General features: G+C 49.2%; 1 protein-coding gene across 3 annotated transcripts; it reads right to left on the bottom strand.

Moving 5' to 3' along the window:
• Positions 1 to 651: 651 nt before the first annotated feature.
• Positions 652 to 23,069, bottom strand: TBCEL (tubulin folding cofactor E like). Of its 3 annotated transcripts, XM_086476973.1 has the most exons (9): positions 23,041 to 23,056; positions 19,887 to 19,961; positions 19,041 to 19,190; positions 16,675 to 16,814; positions 13,385 to 13,566; positions 12,069 to 12,325; positions 9,194 to 9,320; positions 8,620 to 8,736; positions 652 to 3,504 (listed from the first exon to the last, which is right to left on the bottom strand). In XM_086476973.1, exons 3-9 carry the CDS (start codon positions 19,171 to 19,173, stop codon positions 3,186 to 3,188), a joined length of 1,275 nt encoding a protein of 424 aa, XP_086333099.1. In that variant the 5' UTR covers positions 19,174 to 19,190; positions 19,887 to 19,961; positions 23,041 to 23,056; the 3' UTR covers positions 652 to 3,185. The 3 variants fall into 3 exon arrangements, with proteins under 3 accessions (XP_086333099.1, XP_086333100.1, XP_086333098.1); XM_086476974.1 differs by lacking the exon at positions 19,887 to 19,961 and having other exon boundaries at positions 23,041 to 23,069; XM_086476972.1 differs by lacking the exon at positions 23,041 to 23,056 and having other exon boundaries at positions 19,887 to 21,010.
• Between the last annotated feature and the right edge of the window lie 1,748 nt (positions 23,070 to 24,817).

The following is a 24,817-nucleotide window of genomic DNA, read 5'->3' as shown; positions in this document are numbered from 1 at the left end:
AAAAGCACGATTTACTGACAATGCTGAGCTGGCGCTCAGGCTACCCTTTTGTGGGCGAACGAACTTAAGAGCACATACTTGGGTCTTCCTTAACACCCCATTCAATTCTTGAATGGTCTTTGGGATGGGGGGCCATCCAGAGGGACCTTGACAGGCTTGAGACCTGGGCCCGCACAAACCTCATGAAGTTCCACAAGGCCAAGTGCAAGGTCCTGCCCCTGGCTCGGGGGAACCCCAAGCACAAATACAGGCTGGGGGATGAGCGGATCGGCAGCAGCCCTGCAGAGAAGGACTTGGGGGTGCCGGTGGATGAAAAACTGCATACGAGCCAGCAGTGCACGCTCGCAGCCCAGAAAGCCAATCGCATGCCGGGCTGCAACAAAAGCAGTGTGGCCAGCAGGTCGAGGGAGGTGCATCTGCCCCTCTACTCCAGTCTCCTGTGACCCCCCCCTGCAGGGCTGCATCCAGCTCTGGGTCCCCCAGCACAAGACAGACACGGACCTGCTCGAGTGGGTCCCAAGGAGGCCATGAAGATGCTCAGGGGGCTGGAGCAGCTCCCCTGTGAGGACAGGCTGAGAGAGTTGGGGGTGTTCAGCCTGGAGAAGAGAAGGCTCCAGGGAGACCTTAGAGCAGCCTTCAGTGCTGAAAGGGGCTGCAGGAAAGGTGGGGAGGGGCTCTTGATCAGGGGTGTAGTGACAGGACGAGGGGTAATGGTTTCAAACTGAAAAAGCAGAGACTTAGAGCAGTGTTCAAGGCCAGGCTGGACGGGGCTTGGAGCAACCCGGTCTAGCGGGAGGCGTCCCTGCCTGCGGCAGGGGGTTGGAACTGGATGGTCTTTGAGATCCCTTCTCACCCAAAGCATTCTATCATTCTCTGAGTTGTTTACTTCCTTCTCTGAAACAGAGACATTTAATTGTGCTGAGGAAGTTGGTCAATAGTTACAGCATCTCATTAACAACCAGTTACAATGCCATAAATATACCCACATAGGCAATTACTGCTCCGTGGAATTAGGTCAGAGATACTTTTGCATCCCCATCAGTCGCTTACCTCTGACACTGCAGTGACTGAGCGATAACCTACTTAAACTGGAGGTCAAGGGGAGAAAAAGGCTTCTAATATTAAACAACCATATCTTCATAAAACTTTTTTATAACAAAATATCTTATTAAACACAACTTTTCCTATGCGTATGTATGTATATATCATACAGAAGTGTTGGCTTAAGAGTTCTGCTATAAGGCAGCAAATGCCTTTCTCTGCCCAAATCGAAAATACATCTTCAGTAAAGCTCTAGCTTATAAAAGCATCATCTTATGTTACACTGCCATCATCTCCCCGCTGTTTCATTTTACAGGTACCACGGCTCCGCGGCTACGTGCTGCGGCCTCTGCGCTACGTACGGCGAGTTTAGCTCCGTCTCCTATTGCTCATCTCAACGGGGCCAGAAGACTGACATTTTTGGCAGGGGGATGAGGCATACCCTATTAACTTGTCTTAAATCCTTCCATTTTTAATTATTACTCTGGATGTGGAACTACTCCCCTCCAAATGGTCCCGACATCCTAAACCTGAAGACTATGAGATAATACTTTGTCCCCTCCCCATCCTACCCTACCCCAAGATCTAGGTAAAATATGAACACAACTCCGAGAGTATAAAAGGAGCTTGGTGATGTGGACAAAAGCATCATGGGAAAGAAAGTGCACGTGGGGATAAGGGAGCATTTCAAAAATAAGGTCAGAAGTTCATGTGTAACTAGAGCCCTCCCTCCACAGCTTCAAAAACTTCTATGCAGCTGCTTCTAACTAGGTAATTTGAAAAGTCTTCAACTAGTCAAGAGGACAGAGGAACAGGGGAGGACACGGGAAAGCGAGGAAGGAGGGTTTCATTGCACAAGAAGGGCAATCTGCTCTGCAGCAGAAAACAGGGGCTAATTCAAGCAGCAGCACGCGATGCCTACGAGGTGCGTGTGGGGGGAAGCCACTACAGATAGGGAAAACCTGCTTTACAATAAATGTGAATCTAGTTGCGTTGCTACTCATCCTCTACAAACTGATCCGAGCCAACACATTCTCCTAGTTCGGACCCTAGGCAGGGACCCCGCAGCCGGGGGCCCCCGGGGAAAGTGCTAGGTTTCATTCCTGGTGCAACAGCAACAAACACCAACTTCAACTTCACTCTTACTCTCTCCCAGGAGAGCGATTTCAGCTGTTCCACTTTCAGTACAAACTGATACACAAGGTTAAGTGCATACTGGAGGATCTCTTCAGCGTCGCGGGGACGAATCGCGGCCACTGGGGGAATCTGCTCTTCAACCCCTTTTTGACCCGTTCCTCTGAAAGCCCTTCCAACGCAACGCTCATCCATCGCCTTCCAAAATTCACTTCGCAACGCGCACGACCAGGGGCCCTTTGCCCCCAGACTGCCAGTGCTACAGGTTGCAGACACTGGGTGAAATGGGTACAGAAATAAAAATTTCTTTTTTCCCCAAAAAATCGGAACAGGACAGCGTGGATATAGAGCGTGCGTTTTGAAAATAAATTGTTTCTTTCGAACGAGGTCTCTTTCTTTCCCCCATTTTGTGCACTCATACAAACCAAACCAGTGGAGTAAAGTGGATGCACTAAGTACCTGAGCTCTGAATGAAGCGGAATACTGGTTTAGATCTGTCCAGTGAACTCGAGCGCAGCAAAAGGTTCAGACAGCACCTAGCTGCAAAAAAATGTTTCAGCGAGCTCGAGCCACGGTCGGATAGCTAGGCCAAAGGGTGCTCTGGTGGAGCCAAAATCCCAAAAATTTAGAAAAAGGAAAAAACCAGGCCAAAATTCTGCACCGAGCTACCTTCTCCCTTACGGACCCTAGCATTCTTGAGCTTGAACAACTGACCATTCATGCCAAATCACGAGTATACCGGAGCATCAAATAAAACGTCAAGGTATTGCACACACTGAAACACACGCACTGAAGTCATTTGTCACTTCAAGGTCACCTGCAGTGGATGGCGGGCATGGTTCTCAGATCAGGGCCCTTCCTCCGGGCTAAGAAATCACCTGCTACAGAAACGCAACCGAACCTCAACCAACCGATCGAAATAAAAACCTTGCAAAAACTCCTTAATGCATGTGTGTGGGTGTGTGGGGACGTGTGTGTGCACACGCGTGCACTCACAAGGTCAAAAGAGGCTATTTCATTCTGGGCTCCACATAAATTTTATCTCCATCCCGAATGCCATAAGAATGCAGCGCTCGCGAGCTGTATTTCATCTCCTCGGGACCAAAAGGAGCTTCCTGGTCCAAGTAGAAGAGTAGCATGTTGCTCGTTGACAACTGCACTACAGTTTTTAAGTGCTTCTTCAATTCTGCCACAGTCTGATCGAGACGGATCGACATCTCTTCCACCTTATCCTGGAAGTGCACCTCCACCTTCACGCTGCTCTGTGGCCGAAGATCCACGACCGCCAAGGGCTCCAGCTTCCCGTACTTCGTGACCAGCTCGTGATACCTGAAACACGAAACAGGTCCAGAGTTACGGTACAGTTGCTCGTGCAGCCAAAGCACGTTTTACAGGCCAGGTTCTGTTTCTCATTATGACACTACCCCACTTTAGCTGCCACTTTATCCGAGGACACTACTAGGATGTAAGGTACGAATGGACATCTGCACGGAGAGTACAGTGGCTGGATGGCAAGAGGGTGAGCGCAGACTCCAAGATTCGTCTGCAGCCCCGAACTCTTTGCTGAAAGCTAAAACCAGAACCCAGACAGCGATGAGCTGTCTTCCATTCTCCACGTCAGTGACTAGCTGGCATATGGCTCCTCCAAAACATATCACAGTTTAACAGCACTACACTCAAGGTGGGAAGGATAGAGGAGGCTCTTGGGAGTAAAGAATATTGCCGAGCTAGCACTCAAAGCCCCTAAGTGCATGCATCTCTCCGTACAAGTCTCCCGCCCAGCAGCAACTGAAAGAAAACCCCAGCTTTCTTCTCCATTGCCACCAAATCTCTCACACTTTGGGGAGCTGAATGTCCCTCTCATGAGACAACATTCGCCCCGATTCAAGTCTGATGACCTGAAGAGACATCCGTTAAGAACAAATCTGGATGGTATGAGTCCTGTTTTCTCCCCTGTCAGCATGACACTTCACAGAACACAGAGGATGTTTCTCAGGCAAGATGCTGAAAATACAACCCCAAAAAGCCCATCCACTCTAACCACCTTGTTTCACAGTCCCTGAGCTGTACCGCGGCACTGAGATGAACCCGAGTGAGCATCCGTCTAGGGAGGAGGTATTTAGCTGAGGAAGGTGAAGTTATCACCCAACTGAGATGTTCGAGTTGACTGGTCTCAAAACAGCTTCCTGAACAGACCTGAGCAGCGAAGCTTGCCACCGGGCTCCTACAATTTCAGAAACCCCAGCTGTGGCTGCAGTGGGATTTGGAAGAAAGAGAGGACGCTGCACTCGCAAGACTCAACGCCTCCTGCTCCAGTGAAAACGCTTCTCTAGAGAGTGCCAGAACCAAGCTAGTGCTCACACAAAAGCTACTATGCCCGTCAGTCTAGATTCCCAGTATCCACGGCTTCATGGTCTGACTGATTTTCAGACATTCCTGCTGCTGTTTTCCAAGAGGCTATCTAGGTCCTAAATGTAACACTCCACTGAGTTCAGGATCAGCATGATCACCAAATCAATGTAAGCCGCTACACGGTTTGGAAGCTGACAACAAACGGGGGACTTCTTGCCAACTTATCCTTCTCACCTACTCTAAACCAACATGGGAATTTCACTAGCAGGGCCACACACTCCGCCGTCAGTTTCTCCTTGGACCCAAGTTCTCCCACTGTCCTTCACAAGGTCCATCCCGGGGAGCCATCCCCTGCAATGCAAAGCCCGTCTCACCCCCCCGCCACTTTCAGTGGGTATCGCTCCGATCGGGCAAGGCCGCACCTCCCCTGCCCGGCTGGGAAAGAGGCGAAATGGCAACACAAACCACAACGCGACTGAAACCACAAAGACTGAGAGCTGCTGAGAAAAGGTAACATTTCAGAGGCCCTCCACTATGCGTCCTACAGAAAGCGCTTTTTGTTCCCAATCCGAGCCTGAGCTGAATGCGATCGGTGCTGTGTCACGGCCCCTGTCGAGAGATGATGGGACCTGGCAGGCTGGGTGGCCCCAGGGAGTCCTGCTGAAGGCAGGAATGTTCCTGGAGAACAGCAGACCCTCTGTCTGCCGCGAAATGAGGTAAGGGCCACAAGACGCTAGGATTTCCCCAGTCTCATGGACAAAACGAGCCTTCACCAGGGCACAGCGTCCAAAGGCAGGCCGGTGCCCTGCTCTCACAGTCACCTGGGTGATAGGATCAGGCCTATTTATTTGGAAAAGCCATTAGTGCCAAGAGGAGACAATGCACTCCCCGTATTTTACCCCCCAGGCTATTGCCTGCAGTACCAGCGAGAGCTAGCTAATGTGTCGCTGACGGGAAGGATTTCTTTGTGGCACAGTTTCCGCTGCAGACCAGCAACAATTTCTCACATGCTGACCAGAAGTACTGCCACGATTCCTGCGCTACAGGGAACTGCGGTGAACAGGGCTGGTGGTGGAAAGAAGGAGAGAAATTTCAAGCAAGCTGAGAGACAAGTACCATGAGTGGGCCAAGATTACCCAAACGCGTGCTGTAAAGACGCAGAGGGTCAGGCAATGTTGTCTTAAATTCTCTCACGGCGAGGAAAGGCAGAACAAGCTTCGCAGCTTGCTCCTTGTATGCAAGATGCAGCCTGTGAGGAAAGTTAGGAGTTTGAATGACTGGCTTCCCTCAAATCCATAAGGACGAAGGCACACTGCTCATATGGTGCTTTTGTACCCTGGTAATAGGCACCCTGGAGACTTTTATAATCACCCCTTGCAGCTGGCTGCCAGAGCAGGGGATGCTGAAGAACTGAGCCTGGCTAAAAGTGTCTCTGATACTCTGCAGATAAACAGCAGACCAGACAAGCAGAGGACTCATTAAAAACACACAGACACAAAGACTCCGCTCAAGAAGACAGCCAATATTGGATTGTACGCTCGGCGCTCCTTCCTAACCCACGACATCCAGAGAAAGAAATGATTCTTTCCGTTTCCCTCCCTTTCCAATCCCTTCGAGCCGCAGCCTGTGAGGCCACACAATGCAGGCAGGAGGGTTTGCCATGAGAGAGCGTGCTGTTCACTCATCGCACGCTACACCTCGACAGTCTTGAGGGGGGCTGCTCACACTCCTAAGTTTTCCATGCCCAAGAGTCTTCTTCCTGCGCTTGAGGCAGCGCTGCAATGCAGCTGCCATACCCCCAGCAACAGCACGCGCGTGTCCCGATTAGATTCTAACTACAAACCACCTTCGGAGAGACCACACCAGATTTGGAAGCAAAGAAGAGGAAGCTTTAGCGACAAACACACACAAAATCCCTCTGCAAAGACTGCCAGGTTTCCCTTCCCACAAGGGTTGCTGCGTACAGGTCCAGGAACTGAAACCCAGCCCTTGGCACTAGGGACACTCTCAGCCATCTGCAGCCTTGTTAGAAAATAGTCTGTAGCGGCACACAACTCCTCCAGAACAGACCAACCCTCTTTGGTAGCTGTGCAAGTCTCTTGGAAACACTGCACAGATGAACAGATTCAGACAAAGAGCCCATTGACCACGAAAAGGGCAGTCAGTAACTGCCTTTAAAGGTTAAGAAATCGGAGGGGGAGGTAATTCTCCAGTATCTTACCAAAATAGCATAAAGTTAGCATGTTGGTTGAAATCAGCCCACTTTTTTGGATGGGTGTGATATTACTAATTTCTATCATGAGCTCCCACCTAGAAACCGACCCCAGCTGTGTGTAGTACTGGGTAACTACGTGGGTGCGCACAGCCTGTTCCCAAAGTCCAAGTCCTAACAGGAGCATCACGCGTGTCTAAAGCTATACCCCGCTGCCTGCTTCTCAACAATATATGGGTCCTGGACGCGCAAGGCACCTGCCGCCACAATACCCAGAGACACAAGTCCAGCAGGAAAAGATTTGGAGCTGGCCAGCTATTTATTTCCCTTCCCTCTCGTGCGCAAACCCGTCCTGAGCTCAGGGCATCACCCCCGTTCCACCCGGATCAAAGGGATACTCGCACCTTAGTTGTCCTCCCAGTCCGCAACGAATACACCACTTTCAGGACAAGGACCTGCCTTGCCTTCTCCAGGCCAGTTTTCCAGGTCAGCCCAAGCCCTGTTCGCCAAAGGGCGGGACTCCACTGCAGCTGCTGGGCTCGGCTGCCCTACTATTCTCCCCTTCTAGAGCCGTGAACACAGAGACATGAAGCAGTTTTCTTAGAAATAAAATATTATGGAAAATAATCCATTTTGGGAGCAGCACCATGAGCTCACAGTCCCCGTCTCCCCTTCCCTGTCCTCTCCCTTGCATTGTCTGCCTCTGCCGCTATCCCTTCCAATATTTCTTTCAATTTTTCTGCTTCAGGGGCTTCTAAAATTACAAGCCAGGACTTGTCCTCAGAAAAAGACACAAGAAGGATCACCAGCTGTCTTGTCTCCGTGGCTACATTAGTACCCTTTGTCTCTAAACTGACCCCAGTATACCTTCAACAAATAGTATAATCGCTGGACTTATCAGTATTCACAGAAAACGCCATGCCCTCGTTCCACGTTCCAGCCTTCCCATGCCCTTACTGTACTGGCAGGTCACATACACAGTGCTGTCGAAAAACAAGAGGCATTTTGCCTAAGATTTAAGCCGGGGGAAATACCGACCGGCCAACAGAAACACTGACCAGATTCCATTCGCACTGGGCTGTACCTTTGACATTCTCTACCTCAGTGTGTCCCTACCTCTGTCTGTCCCCCCAGACACACACATACACACTCTCTTGTCCTACCCCCTTTCTGTACAGAAAGGGCTATGAAGCTTTGTTGTCTGAAAAGTACACAAGAGTTCTAGGGCAAAAGGCACCTAAACGCAGTGGCTTGATGCTCCGTGATCCTTCCTCAGCCCATTAAGAAGCAGTAAGTAGATGCTGGCACAGACAAGACACCAACCGAACAGCATCTGTCAAAGTTCATTAGTTTACCAAGATTAACAGATCATTGGGCATACTTTTTTGGCAAAGAAAAACCATCAGACTTGCGATTTGCGGGCCTGAAAGTGAGGGGACAGATTCCCATCGCCAGTCACATTCCACACACCAGATGGTGAAGAGAATTAGATGCCCCGGCCTGGCACCAGAGAGCACGATCTGTACTGGCTTTTGGGGACTTCCAAACACAGGTGGATTATGAAGCTAGCCGTCGGGGAGACCAGGAAGCAATGAAGATCATGAACTGAACAGTCACGTTGTTTAGTGGCACTTGACGTGGACGCTTTTAAGACCAAATTTCACTCAGAAGTGATTCTACAAGTCATCAGACAACAATCTAATGCAACGACATTAACTAAAACAGATTGAGGAAGGCAAGACAGGAGGAAGGCGAGGGATGGTTTTCTCATGGAACAGCTAGCCCGAATTTCTCATGTAACATCACCTGTTCATTCACCCTTCCTGCTGCCTCACCACCCTTCTGCCCCTGCTCTCCATTCCACAACAAAAAATTCATACCTGAATGGGACTTCCTCCTCCGGGAACTCCATGTAATAGCGGATGAAGAATCGCTCCGAGTCCTCTCGCTCCCCGTCGGCAACGATGCTTCCGTTGAGCTTGACGATAGATGGCAACCTGCATGCAGACACCAAGAAAAACAGTCAGCAAGAAGACAAAGCCAGGCAAGGTGACCAACAAGACAGTCGCCACCAAAAGTTACGTGCCACAACCCTAACACCAGGAGAATCCTGCCAGGCAGCTTATGCCTCAGTCCCCTCCAGAGAGCAGGCAAGTTCCACGCAGTTTCTCCAAGCACATTCAAAACTAAGCATTTTCATTTTGCTACAGGTATGTATCACGGGCACAGGCATGTAGGAGACTTAAAAAATTCTCTGAGAAGTAGAGAAGTTAGACTTAACATTTCCGCTACTCCCCCTTTCCCACACCACAAAAAAAGCGCGCTCAATTTCCTCTGTGAGTGGTGAATTCATACAAAACCCCATCTCCTAACAGCCGCCTCCTCCAATTTCCCACTCCCAGCCATTTACTGCCACGTAACGCTTCTGCTGAGTCGAACGAACAAGCAACAGACCTGGCTATTAGCAGCTTCCTGCGTTCCTCAGTGGTGTAGGACTGCAGCAAAGGGATTCCTAGCAATTTCACTTCCTCGAGCTTGGGAAAAGAATTTAACTTGTCAATGTCTTCCCAGCAGTGCAGACCTGCTCAGAAGAAGAGACTTGTGTAAACAAACACAGATACTACATCATGTATCCAAGATAATCAGACACAGCCAAAGAACATATGTGACAGGCGAGCGTCGGCTGCTTTTTCTTTGAGAAGTCAGCTTTTTGCTCACCATGCGCTGCAAAATGTTTCCTTCATTTGCTTACCAGACAGGGTAGTTGAAATTCTCTCATGCTGTTCTGTAAGTCTAGAAGGATGATCTCCACGGCTGGTTAGGGAGCTTAGTTTTTTATAGACCGTTCAGTCTTCGGCCTCACTGCCGAGGACTGACTAGCATCAGTTATGATAGCTGCATCTATGAAGGGATGCTGCCTTAACTAGCATCGAAGTCATCAGGACCTCCCTCATTCTAGGCACCACCAAACAGCCATCAAACAGCTTTACCTCGCACACATGGTCACCCCGGGTCCCATTTCCACTCACGACCCAACGGTAAAACAGTCCCAGAAGCCCTCCAGCCATTTAATGAAAAAGGCTTCGACTCAATTTCAGCCCCCTCAAGACCTGATATTTAGGATAACAAGACAAGCAGAGAGGGTAAAATAAAAAAGCTGAGGATCGAGCAACAGTATAGCCCTGATTAGGTGGCGAGATCAACGCTACTCGTCTTCACTTCCCTTTGCTGTGACTGCAGAACCATTTACCGCGCTGCTTTTCCGAGGACCGCTCCAGAAGCTTACATTGGCAACGCGAGTTAGAGAACTGGTTTCTCCGAACAACATTCAACAGCTTCACCTACACAGTACAGGAAACGTGAAAAACCAGAAAAATTATTGGTTCAGACAAAACCAGGGGTCTCATTTGAGCTAAGCCTGTCAGGAAACGTGAGGTTCAAGCCCAAACCGAGTGTCACAACCACAACTCAGAAGAAAAGGGCTCCTGTCAGAGCAGAAACGAAACTCCTGTAAGTATCACCGCACTGTGCCTGAGGTGGGCAGAGCGAGCTTCCTTTCCCCATAGCGCTCAGAACACCTCTGCCAAGGTCACCTACACCTAAAGCCATCCTCTGGGCATCACTATCAGCCACGTTTACAGACAAATTGTGTAGAAGCTTGTGACAGGAGGAGAACTCTTCCACCTGATCTCTGGGGCACGACATCACCAAATAGTGCCCAGCACCTGTCTGAATCACGCCCCTCTGAAAGGGCCAAAAAGCTGCGGTAGCTAGGAGAAAGCTAGGGAGGAGAGACAACCGCGTCTGAAGGAGAAAATGCTGTCAGCCATGGCATCCGCCTCGGCAGGAAAACCTGTTCATCCCCTCGTGACCCCGCTGCGCGGTAAATTCACTAAAAACCGTTATCTTTAGCTCATCTCTGATCTCCACTATACTGAAAGAGCCTGGAAAAAGAGGCGCCAGTTTGGAGTCTTCACGTGACACAAATTTGGAGTGCAGCAGCTTTCCCTAAAAAAAATAAAAAAAGTATAACACGCCTCTTGGGATTTCTATTTGACTTTCAGCTCCCAGAACGTCACACGCAATACAGAATCCAGAGTTCTTAAATACCTGGCATCAAAACTGCAAAACTACTTACCACAGGAGCACGGTGCTTTCAAATCCAGCTTAACAGGCTTTCCTTCCTCTAGCCAGCTTTAAGCTTTTATTACAGGGATTCCTTGATGCTTACGTTACAGAGCGTGTTAATAAAGTACCTTCTACGCTGGCTAACCCTTACCTATCGCTTGCGCAGCATATAAAGCTGTAAAGAACACAAGATGATGATGATGCATTAAGTACTCCCGCAGAAGAATTTCTGGCGTACGTGTCGTCTCACAAACACGTCACAGCCCTCACAAGCTGCCCTGCAGCTTCCTCCCTCTGAGCGTGGGGTGCCCCCCTTCCCGATACGCCAAATGCTTATTCCCTTTCTGGACCACTGGCTGAAAATTCTCTGGGGCTGAAGTGTAAAAGCAGCCTCGAGCACAGCTTCTAATAACCGAGCACAGATGACAGCTTTTGCTGGTGAACGCTCACAGCCCTTACCTGCCACACACCTACACGCGCGCTCACTTTAGCCAAGATAAAACAGAGAATGAAAGGCAAATGGGATTCTTTCATCCCCTCCACCGCCAGATGTTTATTTATCCTTCTCCAGTTGGGAGCACCTGAGGCAGGGACAGGAAACAGAGGGAAACTACTAACGTAAAGAACCTTTGCCAGCTCATCTTGAATAACTGCCAGTCCACACTAACTCATCTCTTGGATAACGACTAACTACCAAAAGCAGCAGGTAAAGCCCACAGAGACGGGCAAGTTGGGGTCTCGCCTGTTTTCTTCTCCCAACGCTACGTTCCTCGGGTCAGTGCGCTTCAGTACCTCTGCTTGTGTGGCCCTGCATTAGCACCATTAGGAAACCGGACTTCAACACGATATGTCCGCTGGGACTACATTTATCAACGGCTTTGTGATTCTGCCGAGAAGAAGCCAGGATAGACTGGGACAAAGGTCACGGGGCATTTTCATCTCTGCTACAGCAACAGAACCATCCCAAAGGCTCTTGTGCAACACTTCTGCATTCACCTGCCCCCCTTCTCGTCCTCTGCAGGAAGCAATGCTGCCTGCAGGCTGCTTACTGCTAACACGGGCCTAAGAGGCAACCACCCCAAGGCCCCAGTTTCAAAGAGCACAAAGCAAGAGTGTTTTTCACCTATTGCGGAGGAGAGACTCCGATCGACCGCTGACACTTAGGCTGAGAACAAAAAGCATTCTGCTTCCAGGCTCTCACCTGACTTGTGCAAATTGATGGATCTCAGGTTGGGGAACAGCCTTGCTAGGGAATCTTCCGACTCTTCAATGGTCGTGAGGTTGTTGTTAGCCAGAATAAGTGTGTCCAGTGATGGAAACATAATTCCCAATTTTCGAATTTCAGTCCAGTCTTGAAGATTATTGTCAGTTATGTGGAGTAATTTGAGAGACTGACAGCAAACCGGAGAACAAGACACTGTTTCATAGTCGTTAAGGCACAGGAAGAGCTCCTCCAAGCTGCACGGGGGAGGAAACATCATACCATCATCTCAGCGTACCTTGAGAAACGGCTACCCTCGGGTACATGGACATGCATACGCGATTTTAACATAACCTTCTGTAACGGCTCTTATGTGATTTGAAACCTCGGTGCAGAGAAGACCTTCGAGCACCCCACACGGAGTGTTTTGACTACGTCTCTGCTCCCATCCATAAACTTCCTCCACAGAGGAAAAACACCTCTAAGTGTTCCCCTGGCCTCCCAGGATTATGCGTGTAACGCGTTGCTCGGGGTGGTGTTTCACATTTGTGCCCAACAAGCCACAACCCACCTCCAATGGCGACTGGTACCTGCTCCCAGTGCTCACCACTTATTATAAAAAGGGCTTTTTTTTGTATAACACGGATGACGCTTTTTCCCCCACATCACTGGTTCTGCTAAAGATTCCCACTAAAGAAAGACCAGGCCCCACTAAGCCTGCAGACAACTAAACTAGCTCTCCTAATGTCAGGGAAGCGTACACTGGCCACACAGGATACACTACTGTCATCAGCTCCGCTTACAAAGCTGTACGGAGAGGAATCTGTTATCAAAATGAAGCCACCGAGGACATTCGTGGAAGCAGAATGCCACTGCCAAGGTGGACCGTGGCCAAGCCACAGAAATGAACACTTTTGCACAGAAAAGCACGATATTACTTGACAAGTGGCCAGACCCTCAGACTCACATCCCATTCAAAAGCTTTTAGTACAGGTAGGCACTGCACCATTCACTCTGCGGTGACTCAGAGGAAAGCGTGTCGCCTCCTACGTCGTGAGGGTGATTACCCATCCCTGGTATTTAGATCTGGACAAGAAGCCCCAGGCTTTGCAGCACCACAAAAGTTCAGCTCTTAAGACAATGTAAAGCATTCACCTGGCCAGTTCCCAAGCTCCCCAAGACAAAAATTCCCTTTTTCTCCACCGATCACGTTTGCAGCCTCACGCCCCTCTCAACCCTCGCCGTGTGATGTGCTAAGCCAGCCATGACCTGCGTGCGGCAAGGACCCCTTTCTACGCCCAACTCCCCATGCTTACTCTGGTAATTCCTGCAGGATTGTGTGGACTGTTTCCCAGGAAGCTTTGCTGTTGTTGAGCACAAGTTTGCGAACACCAGCGAAAGACCCAGCACACCTCCTCTCTAAAACGGACAAACTGAGAGGGTTGGAACTCAAGTTTAGAAACTCCAAGTGGGGAACGTTGGACACAATTTTACTGACCTACGTGGGGAGGGAAAAAAAAAAAAGAGAAAGAAAGAAATGCGTATCAGGCAGTAATCGGACCTCATGCAATAATATCCCTTCTCCTAAAAGGGGGCCCTTCGGAATCACCACAAGCCAAAGAAATGATATGGGGGAAAAAAATAAGGCTTCTGGATAACTACCTGTAATTCATACCCCAGCTATTCACTGATCTACACTGACTGGTTAATTGCTCATTCACCTCAACAGTTCATTTAATTACACTCTCCAAGCAGCTTGATAAGAGAAAGCCAGTCTCTTGGGAGAGGTCATAAACCCCACCTTGACACCAAGCTTAGGCAGCGGCACGTTACAGGAGCCTGCATGTCGTACCCCTCTTTTAGCAGGCAGGCAACGGGCACATCTCCTGAGTTTGTGGCCAACACTGATCACTTGCTCAGCATTCCACTGCTCCCCACTAGCCACAGACCTCACCTTTTTGCCCAACATAAAAGACAGACAGAAGCTCACTGCACACATACAGCGAATTCCTTATTTGATTCCATTACTCTGAAAGCAGCAGCTTTCTGACAACCAATCCAAGTGTTCGGGTAACTCTGCTTGGGGCTACTTTCTCTGTCTGTGCATACAGATGTGCACCTGAGGGCAAAGTAGCAGAGAGGTGAGGAAGAAAGATCAAGAAAGAGAAAGAAAAGCCAGAGGCAAGCCGTACAGCTCTGGAGTGCAGGATCCACAATGGATCGTGTGATTTGGGTTGGTGCTGACCTAGATAGTGCTAACATACAGATACAGGCCATTTAGATGATCAATTTTTAGTCATCTATTAATGATTAAGTGAACAGAACAGCCAGGCAGCATCAATTTGCAAAGAACACATCACGTCAATCTCATTTTCCTCTTCAACAGGGTAACTGATTCAGTGGGAAGCAGCATCAGGTACCGACAGCTTCCAGCGCCACCTGCACACCAGTCGCACGGGCAAACTGAGGACTTACAGCGCCCGGGACAGCACGAGTTCAATACAAAGCTGGCAGACATACCGAGGGAGTGTTCTAGCAGAATACTACTCGTTATGTTTTCAATGACCAGATCAACAGAACGTTATGCATTTTCTTCACCCGCGGGTGATACTAGGGTGGGAAAGGCTGCCGTCGCCTTGCAGTACGAGAGTAGAGGCCAAAGCAAAGCCATCTGAAACCCGTAAGATGGAAGTTCAGTTCAAGGACAGTCAAAGTACTAACGTTTGGGGATAAAGACATTCATCGCGGAAATAATTATGAGTCAGAGGACACCTGGCTAGAGAGCTCCACTCCACAAAGCGACTGGGATGGGAGGAGATGGGGCAGACCGTGACACACACAGGTCGGTAACAGGGACAGTCGCTAGCAAAGGGCAACTGTCTTATGCAGAAGTGGAATTCAAGTGTTGCGTACGCCAGACTAGAGGTAATTAGTCTGCCCTACTTCACACCTCATCTTAGGTGGTGTCATGTTCTGGGCACTACGCCTTAGGAATGAAGTAGACATCAGAGCAACAAAAACAACATAGGATTTAGAAAAAACAGCCTACAATGAACAATTGCAAGAACGGGATTTCTTCAGTATCATACTAAAATAGGAAAAGGAGCTCTTCTTCACGGGTATAAAAGGCTATCATATAAGGAACAGCGCTGAATGCTCCTCCATGCATGCTGAGAACAGGGCAGGGAGCAATTGGCTTAAATTGCAGCACGGGAGACTTAAGTTACATAGTTTAGACCGTGAGGTTATTAGCTAAGCATGGGAACAGGCTACCCAGGGATCTGGAATGCCCATCACTGGCAGTTTTTAAGAGCTGGGTTGATATTTATCTGCTGCAGATGCACTATGAAAATTTAAACCCGTTTCGGAGGAAGGGGCAAAAGAACACAGAAAGCCTTTCATTTCCTGCTTTCCTGCGGCTCATGCAGCAGCCAGCAAATCGTACCGTCCTGGGTAGCCTAAACAGACCGAACAAATAGCAGGGTGTGAGGCATGCATCTTAGGAATGACAAGTGCACGTGCAGCTCTCCCAGCTGCTTACCAGACAAGAGGTCAGCCCCACTGACAGTAAGAGGCAGAACAGGGAGCGGAGAGGCAGCACCTCATCACTGTGGGAGCGGGCCTTTCAGGGTCAGACCAAAACAAGTCAGGAGACACCATCCCAGTTCTTAGCAGATATGCCCTCAGTACAAAATCATCTTCCCTGGCTCTAATCTCAACAGACAAGCTTAAGATCTCTCTCCCAGCCGCTGAGCTGATACCTTCTAAGCTAACAAGGAAGTAACAGAAACAGGGAAGCCTACACTGACTTTGCAAGCCCCGTGGCAAGTTTGCAGTTTCTGCAAATGCTGCATTCACTGCCTGTTTAAAGACATAGCAGTTTGATGCAACAGAAACACATGGTAATTTTTATGTTGCATATCCTGTTCTTTTACACGTTTCCAACAATAAACAGTAACATAAAAGCAGAGCATAAGCCAGTGAGGAACCGTTAATGACACCTGAACAGATGATGATTGTTTTATTTGTATTACGTTGCATTTATCTACCATATTTCACCCAAGCACTTCAGAGGCTATTACAATAGCATTTAGCATTAATTAACAAGGCCTCAGAAATATCCTTTGAGGTAAACGTTATTAAACGTGTTTTGCAGATAGGGAAACAATAGCAAAGAGAGAATCAATACCTTGCCCAGCATCAGAGAACCAGTGGCAAAGCTAGGAACCAACTTCCATTACTCAGACCTCCTCAGTTCTGTTAAAAACTGCACTGCTCATTAACCTCTTGACATTAGAAATACTACTTCCATTGCTTTGCACAATTAAAAAAAAATAATTATATATATATATATATTTGTCACCCACAGGCCAAGATTGTAAGCCATGAGGTAAACGAAGTGCCCAAGTGCATTAAATTCATCACAGTTATTTCTCAGTTGTTGTCAACGTAAAAAGCATCAGCTTCAAAGATGAGAAAGAACCCACAAGAAATGGAAAACTCTCTCCTTTAAATGAGCAAAGTACTCTTATAACCTGCAATGCGTTGGCAGTCACAGTAACAGCCACCAAAGTTACTCAGAAAGATGCACATGTAACCGTTTTACCTCATGCCAGTCTTCCAGTTTATTGTCAGAAAGATCTAGCTCAGACACATGAGCACAGAAGGCAGCGATTTCATTCTCATCCCCTGCACAGGTTATGCCACAGCTGTTCAGCACTAGCACACTCGGAAGGTTGAGGCGATCTGAAACAGGAGAAAAGAAATGATGCCCTCTGGTCAGCGTTGCCTTGCTTAGTCACAGACGGCAACAAGAGGCAGAAAGAAATATGACATTCAGCAAAAGAAAAGATCTACCAGTAATTCCACAATTTACATGTATTTAAGGATCTCAAGATAAACAAGGATTTTATGATAAGTAAGTGACATCAACCAAGAAGTCTTCCTGCATCTAAACATGAAGAACCACTCACACAGATACTCAGTATCAGTGCTCTTCAGTTACCACGTGCATTGCTGACCACAGCACAGCGAGGACGGGCCAGTCCTTTGCAGTTTACAGTATGCCTCATGTCAGTTCTTGCCAGAACTTCTGCTCCTGCCCAGGCATCTGCTACTGCAGATAGCATACAGGACTAGGTGGAGTGCTGGTTGCACAGGGTCAGACTCCCTCATTTATCCTCGTGTACTTGGCTCACTTGGGGTTAGTAACAGCAAGGATGCCTCTAAACGTTTCTTTTCTAAGTTTTCCCTATTCAACAATGCAGAACGTTCAGCACTCTTACATCCCGGAAAAATCCGGGTCTCTATTCTGCCTTGTACATTTCTGCTTCAGTTTCGGTCTAGCTCCTTCTCATGCAGGTAAACGTTCTTGCAGCTATTTCACAGACAAAACCTTGGATCTCAATCACAGCCTGATTTGCTAAGGCCAAAACATGACAGAATTAAAAGCTGTGGATTTGCAACAGGAAGCCATTTCAACACAAGAAATCCACACTTGGGCAAGGCAATCCACCAGTCTTACACTCTGCTAAAATTGAACAGCGAGCTTTTCCCTGAACAGGTAGCCCCTTTTCTCTCTCTTTTATACTTGACAGCTACATGACTAGAAAGGGATTCTAGCAGACAATTAACTGGAGTGATCTGAGTTTTCAAGTTTCCTAGCTCATTAGCGTTCGGCTTCTTTAAAGGATAGCGTTGTACTTTGGGAACTAGTCATGACGTACTTGTAAGTCATGTCTCAGGTACATTTTAGGACTTACAAACGTGCCCTCTTTTCAGCGTCCAAACAGCTCAGGTAACCGGGTGCTCACAGGAGGGCATTGATGGAATATTGTATCAGGCCAATCTTCTGTTCGTGTTAATTCTGAGCGACACGCGGTATGTTTTATCCTCAACTGAACTCAGGCTCTTTTTTCTCCTCCGTCAAATTCAGTTACCATAAACTTCATCCAGCCGACTTCCACGGCTGTTTTCCCCTTTGGGGCTGGTTATGATGCAAATTGACCTGACGGAAATTTAAACTACTCTTACAGATCAAGATGGGCAAGAGGTTACACAAAGAAGGGGCAGTTCTGGTAGAATAAATGTGAATCTCGGACTCATCTGTACAAACCAAGAACCAAACGCGAACATCAGAGCGCGAGGGAAGACTAAAGGGTGTCAAATAGATCCACTTCAAAGAGCAGGAAATAGCAACACAGCCTCTGCAGCCTAGGAGGTTCAAGGACATACATGAGCAGCACAGCGCTTCAGATGCACACCTGTCTGGAAGTCCTTCAAGGCAGTAAGGTCAGAAGCAAAGGAGAGAGGGGATTTCTTCACTAGGCCAGCATAAGCATGGTCAGAGAGCATTTGATGCCTTGAGAAGAGAGCCAAAGCAAACACCAAAATCATCTGAGTCACTTGTCACAGAAGCAGCCTAGCTGGAGATTCAACAACTCATCGCTTGGATTAAAATACGGTCCACTCCTGCGTACGCGGGACCCCTGTACCTGCAGGCGTGGGTGCAAACTGATGGCACTGCAAGACACCACTAGCATGTGGACCAACCTCGAACTTAGATCAAATGTTATGCACGTGTGAAGCCACGTCTGCCAAAATACCTGTTGTTGCAGCCAATAACAGTCAGCGTCGCTAGTCTGAAAAAAAGAAGCTCCAGGGACTGCCGAACCCTCAAAACTCAGTACCGCACAGGGCCTTATTTCAATCTTTGATTGACAGAATTCCGATTCTGTTATGCTGTAGGCAAATGTACTTGTTTTTTATGGCAACCGGTTCAGTCGCAAGATCAACTTTCTGTCTTTGTTAGATTCCAGTCTCTCAGCTCTTCAGTAAGAAACACATTACAATACATCATGATGTCGCTTTTTCTGGTCAATTCAGGATGATTCTTCTTTCAACATAAGCAAGAACAACCAAGAAACTGATCCCACCCGGAATCCCTCAGATGCTCAGAGACCAGAAGCCTACCTTTCATAGGTGAACCCTGTGGAGTTGCTGGGACATGCACCCCCATACCAGGTCCACGACGATACGGGAAGTTCTCAGGGCTGTATTTCTCACAAAGAACTTGCATGAAACTCCTTCCGCTGGGCTGGTCCATGCTCCCTTCTTGGACTTCTAGTTAACATAGAAAAAAATAGAGCATATAAATAGTCAGCAACTAATAATCACCTCCAGTAGATGTCCTTGAGAACACAGGACAGAAAGTGACCGCATGGGTCACGGGCTGTACCTCTTCAGAACTGCAGATAAGTCTCACAGGTCGTATTTCAAACTCAGGATTACAGTAAAACATTACCCAAAAAAAACCCAGAACTAAACAGACGGCCCAAGCCACACAAACATGCAAGTATGAGACATCCTTGTCCCACACGCTCTTACAGGATCATTCCCAATATGCCCCAGGCTGCAGAGGGTGACTTCCGTACCTCACAAGAGGACTGTGAGATATCCACAGATATTCTCAAACTTACTTCCAAGGCAGGAAGGAGGGGAAAGAGCAAAGAGCCGGTTATGAGTAAGAGACTGCTGGAACGGGTGTTTTCATCCTGTAACTCAGGACTTCCAGTCAAGATCAGCTTTTCGAATGGGGGAAAAATAAAAAGAAAAAGGATCCACAGCTCCCTAACTGTTTGTAAAGAAACACTATGCAAAGCAGATTTTGGGTTGTTTTTGTAAGATCAGGCCAATGCTGTAAACAGCCTGGAGCTCGACAGCCTCTGCTAGCACGACTTCCACCAGCCGGCCCACAGGATGTCATGGAAATACGCGAGTTTGACAGTAAGCTCACTCAGGATATCTCAGAGCTCTCACCTTCACTGACAGCAGCGGCTCACCCACAGCAAGCTTTGGCCTTCCAAAGGAGCATTATCACTTCTCCTCGGGCATCTGCAAAGAGCTACAGGTCTTCCGTCCTGCTTGCAAACCTGGGCTTCTAATTAGAACGCAACTGCTGTGTCACGGAACACTCTCAAGCACACACGAGCACATCATTTGGCCAGACCAAAAACCAAGTTTTGGCAATTCAATTTTGCAGCTGCTTAATGTATCTGGAAGATAAACATGCCCTTCGTATCTATGCGTGTCACAGAACGGAACAGCGCAGGAAAAAGGGCTCGCCACATTGCGGGCTGCGGATCTGCCTAGAAAGATACCGAGTGTCAGCTGGAAGTACACTTGGCACACAGATACCGCGATGGTCGGCATTCTGCCATGTCCTAGGTGGAACTCAGCTCATCTGTCCTACTTTCCTGCACATGCTCTGAACTTGGTATTTTAGGGTTTCCTGGATAATAGAGGAATCAAGCTTGATGCATAGAGGAATCAAGCTTGATACATGCACGAAGAAAGGGAACCGCATTGTCCCCAGGTTTCACAGAGGTCTTGTACTCCAAGGCAGGGCCTGCTACCCGTTGCGGACACAGAGGAGATCCATATCCACCCGTTCCAACAACACACAGCGTGAACTTGCACGAATCAACTGCACATTTCCTACAGCATGCAATCAGTCATGGAGCACAGTTTTCCCTAAGTACCACATATGTACCTTTCTAGTACACTAGGAAAACCCAGCCCGCACAGATTCGTACATTCTGCACGTAAACCTGCACCTCCAGGACTCCCGGTGGAAACCCATACTTTTGAGGTCTCCATGGGGCCACACATATATTGAAAGCATTGTTGCTAACCAATACCAAATTAAAGTTTCTGCCTGCTAGTATAAACTTTCCTCTAGATTTTATACAGCTAAGGATAGATCTAAAAACCTGAACAAAGGTGATTTACCAAAGGTTCCCTTTGCTGGGAATCACTTGTTTAACAAGCTCTACTTTATTTCTTCATGCACAGACACCTAAACACCTAAACCATCTAAAACACCTCTACCACAAAGAACTCCAATATAATAAGAAGCAAAGTGACTGAAGCATGTTATGATTTCTGTATTACATACACAGTTTACACATCACAAATAGGTACTTAAAGGATCCGTCTTACTTAAACACTCACACACACACACTTTTTTCAGCCCATAACAACTTGGTTGATCTGTATCTCAAATTTACCTTCATGTCACTAGTCTATCTAGACTCAAAAAAGAAATCCTCAGATTGAAGTTTGTGTTAGGGGCAACATATTTATGTTTACGCTAAAATATTGCACACGTGACAGGAACAATCGGCATTAACAGCCATGGCTTTAGGCTGAAAGGCCTCATTCCAGAGTGGTTTGGGAGCTCAGTACTGTCCAACAGACAGAAGCTGCTTTCTAAATGAACATTCAGACCTCCTAGTCTGGAAATTCTGGAACTCCCCCACACATAAAGCTTTCTGTCCTTCACTTCTCTATCAATCCTCTTTATCTGCTGAGCAAACATCAGCTGGAAATTCCACGTGAGAAAGTCACCTTAACATCACACTAGAGGCAAAACATTGTGTTTTCAGCTGTAGTATGAGAGCAAACCAGAACTGAGAAAAAACCCTAATGATGTTCACATTCAACAACTTTGAATCACAAACATTTTCTTTCTCGAGCTTTACTGTTGCAGACCAATGTCATTGCCACCAGATGACAAAAATGTCAGGGAGTGGGGCAGTCACCTTTTGCACTTCCCTTCTCACCAGATTTCACATTCACTATAATCATCTGTCATGCACGTGGCTTCTCTGAATCACTACAATTGCTTGAGAGCAAGGATTAACAGAATATGCAAAGGAAGCATGACACATGTCAAGTGAATGTTGTCTGTACAAAGGCAGGACAGGATGCTTTGCAAGGTGCACATTTCTGAGTGCTTTCCTACTGACGGCACAAGGAACAACTCATATCCTTAATTAACATTGGGTTTTCTACATGACAGCATAGATTGCAAAAGATGCGGTCAGTCTTTGAAGGATGTCAAGGAACAGTCTTTGTTGTCTATATTTAAATGCTCTGCTGGAAGGCTGCAGCCCCAGTGACATACAACATGGCAAGTGTCTGCAAAGAAGAGCCCGACCCTGACTTGAGATCCCAGGGAAACCCACCAGGCTGCTGCAGCCGATAAGTGAAAGGAGAACACTAGAAACGACAAGAAAAACATTTCTGTCCTTGCGCCTATGAGAAGAAGAGGAGGCCCTTCAGGAGAAACACATCATTAATGACATTCTAATGAATGCCAGCGCCACTCAAACGCCTCAGAGCAAGTCCTAACCAGCCACAGACCAAACACATTTTGACATGTTTGCATACATGAAACACAAAGCGTAACAAACCGATGCAACAGAGCAAACATCTGTCTCAAAGAAGTTGGTACACCCTTCTCCTAAGACACGATCCAGGGAAATTATTTTTGAAGTGATCTTGAGAGACCGATAAACGAATAGTACCAGGGCAGACAGGCTTGCCCTCCGAGCCACCGGCACAACCTACCCAAGCGTGCGGAAAGCTGCACCAAAGCCAGCACAACTGTGTGCTCACCCACCACAGTGCCACGCTTCTGCAAGCAGCCAGTGCTCATGGCAGGGACTGTGGCAAGGGGATGGGAAACTGCACGACAGATGCCCGGCACGTCGCTTGCCGTGCTCCGGGCCGGGACTCTGACATTATGACACCGAACCACCGATCCCCTCAGGGGCTGCTGCAAAAACCAACTCGGCCGCCGCAGCAGCAGTCGGTGGGGAGCCCGCCTGCTGCCGGGGCCAGGCTGGGCTGCTGGGCCCCACGGCGGGGTACCACAGGCGGGGGTCCCCAGCCCCGAAGGCCCTTCCCCGAGCGCTGCAGCCTCCGCCGGCCCGGCCGCCTCGAGCACAACCGTTCAACCGTCCCTGGCTCCCCTCACAGGGCCCGGCCGGGCCGGACCCCGGCTCGCCCCCGGGTGACAGCGGCCTGCCCCGCTCCGGCACCAGGCCGCCACCGCCGGTCCCACCGCCCAGCAGGCCGGTGACAGCCGGGGCCCTGCCCGTCCCCCACCGCCCCCGGCCCCGCTCACCCAGGCCCGCCGGCCGCGTCCCGCATTGACCCGGAAGCAGCTCGGCGGCAGCCAAATATCACGTGACCCGGGCGGTCACGTGGAGGGGGCCTGGCCGGCGGTGGCATCCCGGTTGCCATGGAGATGACGACGCCCCGCACCCCCCCCCACCCCACCCCCCCCCCCCCCCGGCGGCTTGGTCTTCCCGCGGCCCGGCGTGCACCGCGCCCCCCACCCTCGCGGGGCAGCGTCCTCTCCTGTCACCTAACCTCGTCAGTGGCGTCCGACAGGCAGCGCGACAGATGACGCCGGGATCGCCGCAGCCCCGGGGTCGAGCTCCGGGGCCTCCCGTGGGGCGGGGGTCGCTCCCGGGCCGGCCAAGCGGCCCCCGAGCCCCGCGGGAGGGGACGCCCTGGCTGCGCCCCCGTACGCCGAAATGGCAATTCGGTAACCGCTGCGTGTTCTTGACCTGTGACGTCAGTGGCGCGCCCCCTGCCTTGCCTTCGCTGGCAGAGCCCGGCCGCTCCGTCCCAGGGTGCCCCTTCCCCGCCTGTTCACTCGCCCGGGGGTGGCATCGTCTTTTCTGCGGCGGCTGGTCCCGGCCTCAGCAGGAAGGGCGGTAAATCCTGCAGGGAGGCAGGCCGTGGCGGACGGATGGGCCTAGCACCGAGCCCGCCCGGTCCCCCATCTCTGCCCTTGCCCGCATGACGTGATAAGAATCAGAAGCTGCCCGGAACGTGGCCTCTCGTTCCTGCCGCGGGTCGGGAAGGTTGGAGGAGAGCCGCGTCAGCCATGGCCGAACAGCCGCGGCACATCTCCCCGCTCTCCTCGGCCTGTAACATCATCGGGACAACTTTATCTTGTTACTTACACGGCCTGATTTTTGCACGCTGCGCTGCGGCAGTAGGATACAATGGCAGCATTGTGGGTGCTACCCAGGTGGAGGACAAGAAAATGTGTTCAGCATCAGCCCAGGGGGTGAGAGACTGGTTTAACTCCTGCTCTGCCGTGTATTTCCTACCTCAGACTAATGGCATAGGCTTGCACGACCCATTTACAGTCAGGAGCATAAAGCGGGCGACAGACAACTCATGCTGGGCCAAGGAGGCAATTCTGCGACCCCCAGAGCTAAACCAGTTTGACTAAGGATGTCTCAGCAGACAATATCCATCCCAAGAAGCAAAGCGAGCCTTGGGCAGACCATTGCCAGAGTTGGAGCCATCAGCACATAACCACATTAGCCCCAACTGCAAAGTTAAAAGCTGCATTAGGCTTAATCAGATGTGCCCCAACTTATTACGGCTCCTAACATTCAGCTACTCTGTCTCCCGTTCCCTGCTTCTCCTTGGTGCTGGGACTTGGTTGACACACAGCAGCTTTTTAGATAAAGCATGTATGTATCTTCAAGACACCAGTGGAGAAAGACTGACTGGCTTCCCAGCCTTGCCTGGTGCAGGATTATGAAAGGTTCACATTACTGCTCTACATCCTAGGGCGAATTCTACCATCGCTGCTCTGTGAAAGGGTTCAGGGTTTTCAGGTGGCACAGTCCAAATCACATGCACTATCTCCTTGTAATTCTGCTGTGTGTCACCCTGTCATCCCCAGATTCCTTACAGCAGAGCACTGGCAGCCCAAGCTGTCAGCGCTGAAATATTGAACAGAGAGAAAAACACTTTGGTGTTCTTTCTTATTACCCTGTTGACACAACATTGCTTTTATTATGTTCCTATACGGTCCTGCACAGATGAACATTGCCTTGCTAACGCTCCATAAAAAAAAAAAACATCTACTCGCA

This window comes from Leptosomus discolor, chromosome 22, assembly GCF_034619465.1.
Source record: "Leptosomus discolor isolate bLepDis1 chromosome 22, bLepDis1.hap2, whole genome shotgun sequence".
Taxonomy (NCBI): domain Eukaryota; kingdom Metazoa; phylum Chordata; class Aves; order Leptosomiformes; family Leptosomidae; genus Leptosomus; species Leptosomus discolor.
This window is presented reverse-complemented; position numbering and strand designations above follow the sequence as displayed.

Excerpts from the sequence above, each read along its gene's own strand:
- TBCEL (XM_086476974.1), bottom strand. The coding sequence starts at position 19,173 with ATGGACCAGCCCAGCGGAAGGAGTTTCATGCAAGTTCTTTGTGAGAAA. Across the intron at positions 12,326-13,384 it reads ATCCTGCAGGAATTACCAGA|CTTGGAGGAGCTCTTCCTGT; the intron begins GTAAGCATGGGG and ends TCCCCCGTGCAG. Across the intron at positions 8,737-9,193 it reads AGGAAGCTGCTAATAGCCAG|GTTGCCATCTATCGTCAAGC; the intron begins GTCTGTTGCTTG and ends GTCTGCATGCAG.